Genomic DNA, 17,223 nt, shown 5'->3' with positions numbered 1-17,223 from the left:
TCCCTCTAAAACCCATTCTTTCCAAGACTATTGAATGAAATGGAAAACACACTGGAACACTAATGAAACCACTCTTCAATGGCAGAGAACTACAGTCTCACCTTTGTGTAACTCATGCATGTTTTTGCCAAAGTTGAAATCACAGCTGAGGTATAATTTGGTTCCTTACTTTTGGCATTTATCATTGGATCATTATTAACCTTGGGTTTTTCTCTGTCAACCCAGCATCCATTTGCATTCCTTTACACCCTGGCCATAAATCTTAGTCTGTGGCTTCAGTTCTAATGGCTGTGCTTTAGTAAAGCAGGCCTCCTTGCATGGAGCCTGCTTCTCCCTCTGCCTGTGTCTCTCTTAAGTCACAGATCCTGGTTTGCTCCTTTTACCTGTTCTTCAGAGCTGTACTTCCTGTCATCTTCCCCAGCTAGGTTGCAGGTGAAAACACAGTCACTGAGCAGTCATGTGGCTGAGGCAAGGCCACAGGGACAAAGCTCCTTTCGGCCTGGGGCCTGAAACAGGCTGAAGCTGGCTGGAATAGACTGGAGAACAGGAAGTCCAAAGCCCAGGAGAGAAATCATTCTGGAGGAAAAGAACATCTGTGGAAAGCAATCTGCTCCAATAAATATTAAATGGGAGAAAAAAAAACAATAGAAGGCACTATGAATTAGCATCACTCTAATTCTATCCATGTGTGTCTGTACTGTCATATATAGAAAAATAATAAAAATATGTTCACCCAAACCCTAACAGTGGTATCTGCAAGTGAAGGAATTGCAGAGAATTTTTACTTTCTCCACTGCATAGAAAGGAGAAAGATAAATTGAGGGAAGAACTGTTGTATCAAAAAGGACTTAGGACTTGATGATTGCCAGCCTCTCCAGATGGCAGAAGATGCTAAAATTAAAAGATGACTTCTGAGTACTTTTAGGAAAGGATGCCATGGAGAAAAAGCTGAGAGAGGGACTGTACCACCTTTCATTACATCCTCAGAAAGATCAAAGCATCAGAGTGGTTTTTGGTCACACAAAAGGCCCTTTCAAGAGATTTAAGGGTGTGCCTAATGGAACCTCTCAAACAATAATGCCTTTAGGAAGCTCCAGGCTGTGTACCTACCCCATCTCAGGAATCCAAGATAGAGAAGGGCTTATCTCCCACAGATCTGTGGGTGTCTTTTTTTTCTAATGGACTGAACGCCAGTTAAATCCACTGGAGACTCATCCTATCAGTTGATGGCCTGAATAAAACAAAAAGCTGATCCCCCCAAGAAAGAGGCCATTCTGCCAGCAGACAGCTCTCAGACTTAAACTGCAACAGTGGCTCTTCCCTGGGTGTGCAGGCTGCTGGCCCACCCTGCACATTTTGGACTTGCCACCTCCATAATTTCATGAGCCAATTCCTTCAAATCTCTCTCCCTCATTCTCAATCTCTCTCTCTCTCTCTCTCTCTCTCTCTCTCTCCCTCTGTCTCTCTCCACACACACACACACACACACACACATACACACACACACACACATTATTCATTCTGTTTTCTCTGGAGAACCCCAACACAGCAAAGAAACAGGAATAGCCTTGGGTTGTCAGCAAGCGTGGAACTGAGACTTTTGGTCTGGTGGCCCACGAGGAATTGAATGCTACCAACAATCCTGTGAGCTTGGATGTGGCTTCTTCCCCAGTTGAGTCTCGGATGAGATCCCAGCCTGGTCAACATCTTGATTGCAGCCTTTGCCAAGAACCCAGAAAAGTTGTGTCAAGACTCATGACCCACAGAAACTGTGATGTAAGAAATGTGTGATGTTTTCAGCCACTACATTTGTGGTAGTGGTGTTACACAGGAAAAGATAATGAATACAAGAAGTTATGGAAACTTGGGGAATTTTGTCTATATAGTTGACCCTTACTATTTCTTTTGAGGGATCTCCTAGCTTCCAGAAGTCAACCTTGTGCAATGCTTTGTGAGCAGAAATATCCTCTGGAAAAATGAAAGGACTGTGGTATTGTAGAAAGAGGCTTTGAAGTCACATGGACCTGGACTTGGATTTTACCTCTATCACCTCCTATCCGTATAACCTAGGGCAAGTCACTTCACCTTTTCACCAGCATGAACTTCCCTTTCCTCATCTGACATAAAAGATTTTAGGGGCCCCTGCATGGCTCAGTCAGTTAAGCATCTGCCTTTAGCTCAGGTTATGATCTCAAGGTCCTGGGATCAAGCCCCATGTTGGGCTCTGCTCAATGGGGAGTCTGCTTCTTCTTCTCCCTCTGCCCTTTCTCCCCCAGCTCATTCTCTCTCTCTCTCTCTCTCTCTCTCTCTCTCTCTCTCTCTCTCTCTCTCCTGCTTTCTTTCTATCAAATAAATGAAATCTTTTTAAAAAGATTTTAATAACAATGTCTGTTTCTCAGGATTGTCATGGGGATTAAATGAAATAATAGATGTGACGCAAGGAGTCTAGTGCATGAAACAGAGCAAGGACTCAATATGTGGAACCTTTTTAAAGATAATTTTCAGAGGGTTCCCAAGCCCACAAAATCCCAAAGACAAACACCATTGCCTATCCCTCCCCCAGATCCAAGACCACTAGTTCATCTGGAGTAATAGCTGGTCGTGGCATAATGACTGGTGACCGTGGTCACCATTCCCCACTAGATAGAGAAAAACTGCCAGGCCCAATAAATATTTGATGAAGAAGAACATGGAAAATGAAACAAAAACAACCTCCACCAGACTACAAGCCCTGTGAAGACAAAAACCATATCTATGTTTTTTACTACTCTATACACAGCACTCAGCACAGTGCCTGAAATAGAATCGATGTTCAGTAAGTAGTTGCTAAATAAATGAATGAATGAACACATGATTGAATGACTACCACATATATGGGACATGAAGGAAAACAGGTTGGATTTTACTTCCGATACGTAGCTCCTCCGCCTGGATGGCTTCTCAGAGATCCCTGATAGAAGCACGGGGCCTACCCCCCAGGGGCTCCCTTTATGCTGACTTATTTCTACTACTGTCTTGGGGAATTGTTAATTTCCCCCAAAGGGAGGCAAATAGCTGTAAGCAGACTGACCATGGTTTTCTAATTACAGTAGAGGTAGAATGCCATTTTTAAAAGTATCTCTTGGGTATCAGACACTGCTTAGCTTTCAACACACATTATTTATCCCATTTAATTCCTTACCACAACTTTCTGGGGCAAAAAGAGATTACTGCATTTCTTTTTTTTATGTATTTATTTATTCATGAGAGACACACACACACACAGAAAGGCAGAGACACAGGCAGAGGGAGAAGCAGGCTCCATGCAGGGAGCCTGACGTGGGACTCAATTCCAGGTCTCCAGGATCACACTCTGGGCCAAAGGCAGCGCTAAACCACTGAGCCACCTGGGCTGCCCAAGAATACTGCATTTCAAAAGAAATTACTGAGGTACAGTGAGGTTAGGTGCCTTGCCCAGGATCACACAGCTAGTAAGTGACAGAGATAGGATATGAACTCAGACCCGTCAGACTCCAAAGACCATGTTCCTTCTTCCCCAGGCCCCAATCCTGGTAGTAGCCACAGACTGTTAGCCTAAGAGAAGGGACCCTATCTTATTTGCCTTTGTGCCTTGAGTTCTAACACAGTGGCTGTCAAGTAGTAGAGATTCAACAAATGCTTCACAAATGAATGTATCAGTAAAGAACTCGTTCCACTCATTCACTCATTTAACAAATATTTACTGAGTGCCTATAGCATGCCAGGCATGTCTAGGTAGAAGCCAGGGATACAATGGTGAACAAACTCCCTATGGCACTTACATTCTAATTGGGGGGATATACTATAAACAAATACACAAGAAAACATCAGATAATGATGGGTACAGAGGAGAAAAAAGAGCACAAAGCAATTAAGAATGACTGGGAGGTCAAGGAAAGCTGCTGAAACAGACGACATTTAAGCTGAATAATGAGAAGGAGCTATTTATGTGAAAGTCTGGGGGACATACGTTGGAGAGAAATGAAACAACTAGTGCAAAGATCCTGAGGCAGGAATAAACTGGGTGTGTGACGAATTGAAAAAAAAAAGATAGCATGCTAAGAGGGAGTACGAGTAGGGGATTAAGTGCTGAGAGATGAGGTGTGTTCGTTTGCTAGGACTGCTATACTAAAGCAGTCCCACAAACCAGGAGGCTTCACAAAAATGCACCGTCTCAGTTCTGGAGGCCAGAAGTCCGAGATCATGGTGTTGGCAGGGTAGGGCTCCTTCTGAGGCTACGAGGAAGAATCTGTTCATGTCCCTCTTCTAGCTTCTGATCGTTTTCTGGCAATCTTTGACATACCTTCTAGAAGCATCACCTTGATCTCTGCCTTCATCTTCACATGGGACTCTCCCTGTATGTGTGCTTGTCTCCAAATTTTTTCTTCTTATAAGAACACTGGCCATATGGGATTAGGGCCCACCCTACTGCAGGATGACCTCATACTAATTTAGGTAATTACGTTTGCAACAACCCTATTTCCAATAAGGTCACATTCCAAGGTTCTGGGGGTTAAGACTTTAACATATCAATTTCAGGTAGAAATAACTCAACGTATAACGTGAGGTTAGCAAGACAGGCCAGATGAAGGGTTATGGAAGGCCTCAGAGGCCATGGTAAGGGGTTTGGATTTGCTCTGGTTGTAATGGGAGGTCACCAAAGGGTTTCAAATCAAGCAAGTAGCATGATCTGATTTATATTTTGAAAGGATCATTCTGGCTGCTATGTTAGATTATGAGAGAAAACAGCCTCCTGTGCCTGCATGAGTCATATGGCCCCCCTGCTAGGGATGGGAATTCTCATAACAACCACTTACTGGACCTGAGGCTTTAGTTTTCATTGTCTATCGTTAGTTCACAGGAAAAACAAATTTAGCTTCCAATTGACGAGATGAACACATCCTTATAACTTCATATAAAAAGACTGTTTTCTTTCCTGGATGTTTACATTAAAACAAATTATAAAAGTGATACAAGCTCTCGGCAAAAACGTCAAATAATACCAACAGAGGTAAATCAGCAAATATAGGCTCCCAGACAGTTTGCCCCCATCCCTCTCCATTCCCATATCTCACTCTTTACACATCCACATTTTAAAAGAAACTTTTGGAGATCCCCTTCCTAGAATTGTTTCTGATAATCTCTCCACGTCTCTACATGGATTCTTACCCACGGTAAATTCTTAACACTAGGCCAACTGCCCAAACAGGCTCCTATTACCTCCTTCCCATAAACTGGCCCAGAAATGGTCAAGGGTGAATGGCAGCCGCAAGATTAGCAGAAGTAAAATCACTGGACTTGAGATCAAAAACATTGAGCTCCAGTTTCTGTTACAACACTTTCTGGCTCTGAGATACTGAACAAATCACAACCCAGTCTTAGTCTTAGTTTCCTCCCCTGTTTCAAGGGTTTGTTGTGAAGTTCAAGGGTATCTGTATAACAAAGCATTTCTAATACATTGCTGTTAGAGTAGACAACCTTCCCCTCCACTCTCTGTGTACACACAGCCATATCCATTGGTATTCACCCATATACAATGGAGTTTTTGTTTCATGATTGGCACTGAAAAGAGGAGTTAGGCTGGAAGACAGGCAAGGAGGGAAGCGGTACAATTAGCTTTGTCAGGCTGGGTGGTATCTGGGGTGAGGAATAGTTCTCCAGGTGACTTTGCCAACCTTAGATGTGGCCAAGTGGGGATTGGAGCCAGAGGGAATGAAGTGGGTGCATCGTTCTTGAGAACCTTAGCTGATTGGTTCAAGTGTACCTGGGATGTCCTGATTCAGTGCCGTATTCCAGAGTCTCAGAGGCAGAAATAATCAGGAAATATTTTGGTGGGAGGGGAGGTGCCAAGATTCTGCTAATATTCAGGAAAGGCTACCAAGCCCATAGATACTGGACTTGGAAAAAATATTCTGTCACTATAATAGACTGCTGGTTTATGCCATTCTAAGTTGTGATTTGGATTGCCATCTAGGAAATGGGCCTGTTTTTTCCTTCCATTGAATCCCTACTGCCTAGTGGCACCCAATAAACACTGGTTATGAACTGACTATTCTCATACATTTTCCTTTAGCCCTCATGACAATTGAATAGCAACGATGTTTGTATAGTAAACTTGTAAAGCCCAGTTTTTTTTAAAGCCTAGTTTTATACCCAGTTTCAATTCATCTCAATAATCCAAGGAGGCAGTTTTTAATTATCATTCCTACTTTATGGATGAGGTTCCTGAGGTTAAGAGAGATCAAATCATGAGCCCAACAAGTAGCAGAGCCTGAAATAAACATGCCTTCCATCACTTACCAAGGGGTATATGAGATGGTGATTATTAGGCTGTGACTTAGAAGAACTGCTTGTGGTGGGTAAGAGAGGTGTCCCTGAAAGGTGGTGTACACCTAGGGAAGAGACACATCTTCAAGCAGGAAACAGGAGCTAAAGAAGGCAACCTTTACACCAACAGCCATCCCACTAGTACTGTATCGTTGAAGGTCCCACTCTGTGCTGGGCCTTGTATCTGGTCCTTGGGACACAAGAGTGAACAAGTGAGACAATGAGTTCTCCCAGGCGGTGAGAAGATGGTGCCCACCATGTAGGAGGCTGATAAGGCTTCAGGATATGGGGGCAGAGGGTGAGGTCTGTCATACTCTTGTATGGTTTTCCAAATACCAGTCCAAGACGTAGCACCAAACCTCCAGGAATCTATTTCTTAAAACCTAATTCAGATGATTCTTTTTTTTAAACTATTTTTTTATTTTTTATTTATTTATGATAGTCACAGAGAGAGAGAGAGAGAGGCAGAGACACAGGCAGAGGGAGAAGCAGGCTCCATGCACCGGGAGCCCGATGTGGGATTCGATCCCGGGTCTCCAGGATCGCGCCCTGGGCCAAAGGCAGGTGCCAAACCGCTGCGCCACCCAGGGATCCCTAATTCAGATGATTCTGATGCGTAGTCACGACAAGTAGGATGTGCTTGTTGCACATCACTTTGGCTCCCTTTTATTTTCCCTGAGCTTTTAAATTAAAAATTCTACCTCCATCCCAGCTTTGCTATAGAGGCACACTCAGGTCAGAATCTTTTAAAGAGTAGTGATCGCCCACGCACCCCTAGGCCAGAGAAATAACCAGAAAAATGGCCTCAATGGTGGAGAATCCCATGGAACTCAAAACCATACTGTGAGATCCAGAAGCCCCTTTTATTGCTTTTCAAGGAGAGACTTTCTCTAGGGCCAATGTTAGAGATCCAAAGTTTTGTTTAATCCAGAAAGGCAAAAATTCCCTTGCAATAAGCCTCAAGTCTAGGCCCTCTGGTTCCAAATCCTATGCTTTTCCCATTCTATCTGTCTTCTATTCCATCTGCAGCCTCCTGAATTGAGATCCTAAAATGTCTGAGAGACACTAACACTGGGTAATGTACAGACAGGGAACCTCTTCAACTCCGCAGCTTAAGGAGGCCTACCTAAGGGGAGCAAAAAGCCAAAAATGTCTTTTTCCTACCCTGAATGTTGCTCTCTGCTCTATTATTTTTGAGAATAAGACTTTTTTTTACTTGTGGTTGTTCAAACAACTCTCTTACCTCACATCCTCTAGCATTAAGATGGGATTGCTTATTATGAAGGAGGGAAGAGAGGCCAGGAGAGGGGTCTTGGGAGCCCCAGGAAAGGGCAGAATCTGAGCTCCTAGGGAAGGAGCCTGGGAAGCCTGGAGCTAGATGGAGTCCAAAGGCCAAGCGCTGGAGATCCCTGGGAAAGAGAATAAATAACTCTACTTCTTGCTTTGCCTAGTGTCAGGAACTGAATGTTTGTTTGCCTCCCAAGTCCGTATGTTGAAATCCTAATTCCCACTGTGATGGTATTTGGAGGAGGGGCCTTTAGAAGGTGATGAGGTCAGGATGGTGAAGCCCTTGTGGACAGGATGAATGCCCTTTAAAAAGGGACTCCAGAAAACTCTCTAGCTCTTTTTCTGCCATGTGAGGATACAATGAGAAGCTGCTAGACTGTGACCTGGGTGAGGGGCTCTCACCAGGACTAACCATGCTGGCATCCTGATCTTGGACTTCCAGTCTCCAGATCTGTGGGAAATAAATTTCTGTCATTTCTAAGCCACCCGATCTATGATAATTTGTTATAGCAGAGCCCAAACTAAGACACGGGTAGTAGTTCCAGGCTACACCTGTTGTCCCTGGGTAAATATCAACACCACCATCCCATTGTTAAAAGTGTCCTAATCACACAATATCTGGCCATTCCAGCAAGGGAGAAACTGGAGTCCTTCCTTCCTCCTTTTATCCTAGGACATTGCTTTGAGAAAGGAACTACAACTTTCAGACACCAGGACAATGAGCTCCTTATAGTAGGGACTGACTGATTTAATAAGAAAAGCATTTCTTAATAATAAGAACAGCATGAAGTTTATTATGTACAATAAAAAGAGAATGTCAGGACACCCAGGTGGCTCAGTGGTTTAGCGTCTGCCTTCGGCCCACGCCATGATCCTGGAGTCTCAGGATCGAGTCCCACGTCAGGCTCCTGCATGGAGCCTGCTTCTCCCTCTGCCTATGTCTCTGCCTCTCTCTGTCATGAATAAATAAAATCTTTAAAAAGAGAGAATGTCTGCTAAATACCTTGTGATTGAATTTTGTATCCCCACCATCTAGCTGTAAGTCTGAATTCATGGTTCTTGCCTCACCTACCCTCATAGTTCCCTTTTGACCAAACCATACCTACATCAGTATCTTAATGATTGCACTGACATCTGGTGGTCAATTCCAGGTGTTTCTCTGGGCCTCTCCTTTACTAGATGATGGATTGGTCTGTATGTACCACCTTATACTCCATCAAAGCCACTTTTATCTGAGCCCTACAGCGACCAGATGTGGAACTGTAATTCATAGTAAGTTGTTGATGGCTGGTAACACCTAGATGTTTTTTTTTCTCCAAAGATATTTAGAGGTAGGGATGGTGATAGTGTGGAAGGGGTCCAGGAAAATGATAAATGACCTCAGAAACCCAAACTTCTTTGTGGAATTTCAGGCTTATGAGGAAGTTACCTTTGTAGAAGTGTCCTTCCTAAAATGATATCAAATAGGTCAAAAGCATTAAAGTTCTCGGTAGCAACAAGTCAACACCACAGATGTGATTGGATACCAACTGGAGAAATTCTTAAACAAAGAGTTGGACACCTGGTAAACTGCCTTATTACGGGTCTGGCTCATGGAAAGGGGAAGGAGGAATCAGATGCAAGAAAAATAGAGAAAGTAGGAAAGCCAGACTTTGAGATTGTTTTCTGCGTTCCACAAAAGTGTTAAAAGGAAATGTTTGTATGTTCAACCACCTCCCGAAAAGACCCCCTCCTTGGTCACCTAAGAGGGTTTCTCACAGAAGACATTTTAATCCCAACACACCACAAAGAGGGTAGGACTAGCCTTACTTTTCACTGGAGGAACATATGATCACCCATCATACTCCTGGCAAGGAATGACTACAGGCAGGAGGCCTGTCAAAGCCCATCATCTTAATCACTAAAAGCTCAAAAAGGGAGAAAAAAATACAGCTCCCAGTTAGTCCTCATGCCATCAGGAAAGGATCACCAACGTATGAGACAGGATCATTTAAGTAGCCATAATGAATGAGGTATCTGGAATCCCTCAGAAGACACAAGCTGCCCCTCATTTGTTTCCTTATTGTAAAAAGTATTACTGAATCTGTACTTGTAAAAATAATTAAGTATCTAATAAATCATTTTAAGAAATGAGCCTGCTGGTAGGATTTTGCAGGTACCTTTTATACTATCCTCCCTCAACACCCCCGCAACCATGCCCCCCTTTAAAAACACACCAGACACCAGGTTGGATAAGGCTGTGCTTTATTACATGCATAATTACAAATCTGTGCTAAGTGAAAATGTATAAAGCAATGGCGACCCGGGTTTATGCCACACAGAGAAAGGGCTGGACGATTCCATTAACCCTTCTGCCAATGTCCATTCCATTGCCTTTAACATGATTGTTTCCATGTCTTACAATTTGCATAGCACTTACTTGTTAAAGTACTTTCCATTCATTGTCTCAGTTTATCCTCACAACAACCCTGTGAGGTAGGTAGGGCAATTAACACTATCCCCATTTTGCAGATGGGAACATGGAGGCACAGAGCGGTTAAGATCTCAAGGCTAGTTAGTAGAAGCATAGGGAATAGAAACCAGGTCTCCTAACTCCCCAGCCCATGTCTTCCTTTTTAGACTATGTTACTATGCATGACCAGGGAGCAAAACGAAGTGAACAGTAAGCCATAGCTTTGGTACACACTGTGCCTATAAGTGGGGGCCAACATCTCTGCAAGGTAGAATAAAGCTAAGAAAGCATGACTTAAGGGTTGGCAACACTCCAATAAATAATTGCTCTGAACAGCTCAGCACCAAGCTTCCTTTAGAAACTCAGGCTATATCGGCTTTGGTTGATGCTAGTTTCGGTATATGCCCAGCTACTACTGCTATCTATATACACTGGCTTTGGCTGAACTCTTACCAGCGCTTAGGAACTAAAATGTTGAGTTGGGCAGGTTTTCTTTGGCTACTGTGGTTGGAGCCGGCCCTACGAATGAGCATACTACAGAGAACTCATATAGTGGCCCATGGGCTGGAACCTGCTTTTCTGATCCTCCTAGCCTCACTGGCTCATCTGACAAGTAAGAGTTTTCACAGGGCGAGAAGTGAATGGACAGAGGTAAGAGCAGGAGCCTGGCCCTGGTCAAATAAAGAAGAGTCACCGTCATGACATCGATGTCATTGTTAGGTGACAGGACCAGGGTGCCGTCTGTCAGGCCCTACTCCTCTCTGGCCTATACTTGGTTAGCAGCAGAGCTTCAAAAGATAGTTTAAAAGAACAAAATATTAAACATATCATTTTTAAAAATATAGAATGAAATTGATTTCTTAATCATTACATAATCCTAAAGGACCAAATATAATAATAAAAATGTAAATACTTATTAAAAAGCTGAGTACTGAAAAGGCAGGGCAAAGGGAGAGAAAGGAGGGAGAAAGGGGCTGAAGTCAAATGGACAGGGGAAAATGAGCACTCTTGAAGGACCATATATTTCGAGGTACATGCAATACGATGAGCTCGAACATTCCCACCCTGATAAAACAATCTCAGGTCACTTCCTTGTCTCCATGTTGCCAGACGGCATTTCACTCACCAAATACCAGGGTGCCTCTGATTTTCAACAGATATGGACTAGTAGATAATAAGGCTTAGCAATGAATACTTCATATGTCTGCCTTGAGATACTAAAAGCCCTCAACGCTCTCAATAAATACCACCAGCTCTGGCCCCTAATGGTGGAGCAGATCCCTGCTCAGCCCATCAGCTCAGAAATATCTTCCATTCTCTGTCCTCAGAATGATGCTGTTGTCCCTCCCTGCAAGGTCCACATTCAAAACAACATGCTTGTTAATAGCTGAGAGAAATCTGAATTTGGGGGTGGGGAAAGGAGTGACAGGAAAAAAGGGAGAAAGAGGAGAGGCCGAGACCATTTTTTTTAAAACCCTCATATTTTTATACCGTCACATGCATTGTTTCTCTTTTAAAAGGCCAAACTTTAGGCAAGGCATTCCATTTAATTAGTGTACACAGAGGCTGAAGACCCTTTGGCAGGAACTGAGAGGTAGGAATTTATGACTGTGGGACTGGGCAGGGTGACCTGATAGGCCCCATCCAAGAAATGCAAATCCAGCACATCAGATTCTTTCTTTCTTGGGTGATTTGGAAAAAATCAGACTACACAGTAGAAAAATCAATTTTGCTCCCTACATCACCTCACAACTCCCCAGATCCAGATGTTCCAAAATGAGACTGCGGCCTGCCAACATCTGTGGAATCACGTGAAGTTGCTAACACCTATTATTCCAGGAACTTTTCTCCTGAGAGCAAATAACTGAAACTGAGGCAAAGCAAAACTGAGTGGCCACCACAGGTCCATTACATTCATTTCACTGTAAATTTACACAGCTCCCTGAGCTCTGATCTGAGAAACCCTTACCTTTTTTCTCTTTAATACACAATAAGTACATTCTAGGGAGGCTAAAATATAGATTTAAGAAATATTTTGCTATCAAAATTCAAGACAATCTACCTAAAGCTTATCATTTAGGCAATGGCAAGTAGTCACTGCCCTCCTTCCTGAGCAGATGTCTCTTCGTGGGTCAGCCCTCTGCAAAAAAGTAGACTGCCTCCAGCCAAATGCTGCTTTGAGCCTCTCCTCTGCTTGCAAAACCTGGTTTTTGAAAGGCTACGTGATGTTTTCTCTACCTGAGGCATATGATCAAACAGTTTATAAATGCTAGGATGTATGGCTTGGGGCATAGGATGGCCTTCCTCCCACCATCTTGTGAGAACTCACGTATTTTCTTACTAGGGGTTTTCCACTGCCCCGTCTTCCAGCTCTCTCTCCAGGAGGAATCCAGGCAAACCCAGAGGTGGTTTAAAAAAAATCAAGGTTTGAGGACACTTAAGTTTAGACCACATATTTAGACATCTATCTTTTTTAAGGACTGAATATTATACTTCCCATTTACTTTCTAAATTTCTAGTTTTTCTCAGGGTTTTTAGGAGCTCAATACTCTGTGGACCACCCTGAAAAATGTTCTCCTGCTTTCTCTGAACTGATGGGTAGCAATGTGGCCAGTCATCAGTAAGCACTTTGGTAATATAAAACACACTAGCCATTTCAAATTCTCACTATTGTCTTCACTATCATTAAAAACTCAACTTCAAAAATTACACTCCTTGTGATTAAAAAAACAAAAACAAAAGATACTGTGGGGTGACAAGCTCACCCCCCTATTCATCACCCCACAAAACAAACCAAGATTGAGACCCAGCAGGGACAGGTGATTCAAATACTTAAAACATATCACATGCAATGATTACTTTGCATGATGGACTCTACTGCGTGACAAGTTTTTAGAAACATATTTGCTCCCCTCATACTTGAATAAATTCATAAGATCAGGGTTAAGGGGCACCTGGGTGGCTCAGTCAGTTAAGGGTCCAACTCTTGATTTCAGCTCAGGTCATGATCTTGGGGAGATAAGGGGTTGTAAGATCAAGCCCTGCATCGAGCTCCACACTGGGTGTGGAGCCTGCTTAAGATTCTCTCTCTCCCTCTCCCTCCACCCCTCCCCACCTTTAAAAAAGAAAAGATCATGGTTAAGAATTACTTCACAGCCTTAGACCACACTAAATCCCCATTACTTCATTTTTCTTTGTTCAAACAGAAATGGAGACTTGCTAGAGAAATTTATACTGTGCTGTGCTCTTCCCATAAGGGGTTCAGATTCAGCCTCTGATGCCAAAACAACTGAACTGCTTTGCTGTTCAACCAGTAAATTAATGGTTTGCTCTGCCAGCTGGCAAATCCAAAGTGTCATCAATGTCAGATTATCCACCAGAGGATATCAGTTCTGTGGATTATACCACTTCTACTGCACAGCTGGCTGGTGCCAGAAAGGAAGCCAGGGCCAGAAAAGAGGAGAGGTCTGAACAAACATCTAAATAGAAATGACCTTGAGAGTGGCCATTAGTTTGCATTTTTAATCCCCTGCTTCCTCCCTCCAGTGGTATAACCACAAGTGAACTGCTTCGGCTTAATTCTTTACATTGAAGATCTGACTCTACAAAGTATAGCAGCTAGACTTCTACAAACCTATAGACTCCCACTGCTTTCATGGCTGGATGCCTACCAGATATTTTTCCTTGGAAAATCCTAACTCTCTTGAAGCACTTATTGGCCTTCTTTTGTAGATCTTTCCCTAGTGTTGGGCAATTTTCTTTTCTCAGTGCCCAAACAGACTAGTCTCAACTCAAATTAATTTTTAAATCACATATTATCTAGTCTCTTGCCATTGAGGTATGTGGCCACCTGAGACTACTGACAGGCCTCCCTGTATCAGCTCTGTTTGTTGGATAAGTCTGCCCAACTGCTGAATCTGCAATGGCAGAAAGAACATTTTCCATTGCCTTAAGACAAGAAACTCTTGAGTGTTAGGTGCTGAGCTAGCAGTCTAGCAGAGAGCGCTAGCCACAATTAGCTAACCTTTGAGCCAAACCATAGGATTGGACATATAACGAATACCATACACTATAGCTACTTCTAGCATATGTGTTACAAGGATTCCTGAGAAGCTGAGGTTAATGAATGAGATTTATCAGGAGTGAGGTATCAAAAGGATATTATTCTCTGGAGGTCCAATCGGTGCTTAGCATCTAGAAAGTAAACCTTGGCACAGTGTTATCTGATTTCTTGAATTAATTCTCTGAAGTAGCACCTTAACACTGGCTCATCTGTTTGAAATCAAAAACAGAGCCTAGAAGAAACAAAAAGGCAGACACAAACGTCTTCCATAGCACTGCTGTGCTATGAAAGGCGACCAAACCTTTGTTATCAAATACCAGAAATACTAACACTTCCTGTTTTGCAAACTTTTGCTGGAAGGCTAGTAAGAAAAGATAGGTAGTGAACGAAAAATCTACAGAATAGAATGATTTCTGCACAATGCACAGGGGGTGGTCTGGCACACAGCCTCATCTCATATGAGGAAATCAGTGGCATAGAATCGACAAAAGACATAAAGTGACTGAGTCATGACTCTAAGACGAGATAACCTAGAGAGTTCTTTCTCTTTCAGTAAAATGTTAGCATGATATACTTTAAAAAAAAAAGGAACTCTGGTGACTGCCTTGATATTTGAAAGATTAAAATCAGTACAAGCCTTGGCCACCCAGTTCTGAGCAATAAAAGAATTTCGGATTTTGGAAAGATAAGAACTAGGGGTAAAAAAAAAAAAAAGAACCTAGATTCAGGGCTCAGCAACTTTTAGAAGGAGGAACCCTGAGGTGTTTGGGGAGGACAGGCAGAGGGTGGAGGAGGATATGCTGAGAGACTGCTGGTTCTAGGCTGGAAGGATGGTGCAAAAAAGTGCAAGGAAACAGACTCCTACGTGGAACAGGAAAAGGCTGAACTCACTCACAGCCCTGGCAGTTAAATCTCGCTGCTGTGGGGAGTTGACAAGAAAGGGAGGGAGGCCTGGGGGCAGCAGCTGAACTACACAGCAAAGCAAATGGCTGTGGGTTACCTCTGGTCCACATGCCTTAAGGTTGCTGAGCCCTGGTTCACAATTTAACTCACCCTGGGAGTCAGTTCTTGAAAAAGGAATGGTTAGCCAGGCATGGCACTCAATCCCAAAGAGAGGTCTGGGGACTGAGGCACAGGAGGGGGAAAGAATGGAGGGGAATAAGAAGGAGCAGCTGCACTTGGGGAAAACACAAGAAAAAGAAACCGGTGTGGGAATGACGGTGGTGGCTCTGTGATTCCACCAGGTGTCCCTCCAGTGTGAGGTTTTCTACTGCGGTAAAGGTGGTAGAAAATTGATACAGGCACCTTTTCAATTGGATACAAGCACCTTTGGTGTCACCAGGCCTTGTCCACACCCCTGGGTCTTAGGATGGTTCTGCATTTCATTTAGAATTTTAATGAGCCCCAAGGGAGTTGCAGCTGCCCATCTTACCCTGATGCCTTGAATCAATTTGAAAGTACCCCAAGCCTAAATTCGTGTTCACAGGGACAACACTGGCCTGTCATATGTACTTAACACTGGGAGGAGGCATGAGTGCCCAGTTATTTTAGTACTGGTGGTCTATACAAAGGAATGCATGAGAGTGCAGATTCAGCTCGGGATCTTCCCTGGATTATCAGTATGCAGTCTCAACTTGGTTCCCTTTACTATTCTTACATATTCCAGAAGCCTAAAGCACCATCACTCATGGAGGTGGCATCTGGGTAAGAGAATTAGTTGGGACCTCACCAAAAAAATGTGAAACTCCTAGTCATCGACTTTGCTTAGAACTTTACTAATCATTCGTTTCAAGGAAGCTGGAGAAATCATTCCTCGCTACTAACAAATTCATGGCAAAGTCCTTGTCTATGAGCTAAACAAATACCATCTGGAAAATTACCCTTTTTGCAGACAAGGAGAAGAGTTCCATAACTTATCTTTGTGCACTTCAAAAGAGTACCAGGAACAAGCAAGCTATAAAAGTCAACCTCTCTAAATTCGTTTAGAGAAGGTTAACCAAAGCAGCATTGTCTTATAATCAGATATTAAAATTAACATACACGTACACACACACACACAAACTAATAATGCTAAATATTGTAACAGGAACAAGATAATATTTGAACTGAATTTTTCACAGTCTGGAAAACACCATTGCTATTTTCCTTCTGGCTTTCCTTTCTGTGGTTGGAAAAGCAAAGCCCCTTAGTTTACACTTCATCTTCCACCAATGACAGAGTCCAAAAAAGTGACTTTTTCATGAGTTTCCTGCAGGCTATAGGTCAGGACGGTTGGAATTTTTCTTGCATAGTTTTCAGTGATTGCATATTGGCTAATGATTATTATATTTTAAAAATTTATTAAAGAATTAAACCATAGCAATCTTGTTGACTTTCTCATGAAATCCTCCTAATGCAGTATCACAGAAGCCTAACTGTATTTTCTCTTACTAAAGAGAAGATTAAATTCCAGAGATTATGTAGTGCAACTGGTTAACTTATAGGAAAGAGACAACACACTAATATAACTTCACCATCCAAACATGGGAAATGTGTTTTGGGTACCCAGTTAACAAAATACATCCATGGTCTGCAATGTCCTTCCAGTTTTATATCCAGCACAACCCTGTGATTCTAATTGAAGAGAATGGAGTCAGGATCTTGGTTTGCCATCTGTGCTATATGCTTTAACACATCCTTTTTGGTAATGATTCCGAGCAACCGCCTGAAAGGCAAAACAAGACAGCAAAACAAAAATAAATGTGCAGTTAGCATTCTCAGAGGTGATGCTTTTCCTCCCTGATCCTTTGCAACCTTGTCTTCAAGAACTGTCTACACCCACAGGATGAGGAGATAACAGAACTAGGTTTCATGCACCAGGCAAATGGGGCAGTGCATGGGTCCATCAACAGACTGCAAGCATTTTTACTTCAGGTCTCACATCCTGCTACTTCTTGTGCCTTAAGTATTCCCTACATATCTGAATCTTCTCTTTGGCCACCTAGCTCAAACACTCCTTTTCCAGGACACCTTCCCTGATCTTGCAAGCCAGCAGAGACTGCGTCCTCCTGGCAACCAGGCATGATTCTGTGCATGT

At 42.9% G+C, this 17,223-nt stretch overlaps 1 protein-coding gene across 3 annotated transcripts in view; it reads right to left on the bottom strand.

Moving 5' to 3' along the window:
- Positions 1-9,859: 9,859 nt before the first annotated feature.
- CLCN5 (chloride voltage-gated channel 5) overlaps positions 9,860-17,223 on the bottom strand; it is a 152,948-nt gene continuing 145,584 nt past the window's right edge. For all 3 annotated transcript variants that reach the window (XM_055337977.1, XM_055337978.1, XM_055337980.1), the window contains one exon: positions 9,860-16,851. In XM_055337977.1, the coding sequence (XP_055193952.1) occupies positions 16,761-16,851 (91 nt within the window). In that variant the 3' untranslated portion in view covers positions 9,860-16,760. The remainder of the gene's footprint in view (positions 16,852-17,223) is intronic.

This window comes from Nyctereutes procyonoides, unplaced genomic scaffold (genome assembly GCF_905146905.1).
Source record: "Nyctereutes procyonoides isolate TBG_1078 unplaced genomic scaffold, NYPRO_anot_genome, whole genome shotgun sequence".
NCBI classification, from domain to species: domain Eukaryota; kingdom Metazoa; phylum Chordata; class Mammalia; order Carnivora; family Canidae; genus Nyctereutes; species Nyctereutes procyonoides.
Note: the sequence above shows the minus strand (reverse complement) of the source record. Positions and strands in the feature narration are given on the sequence as shown.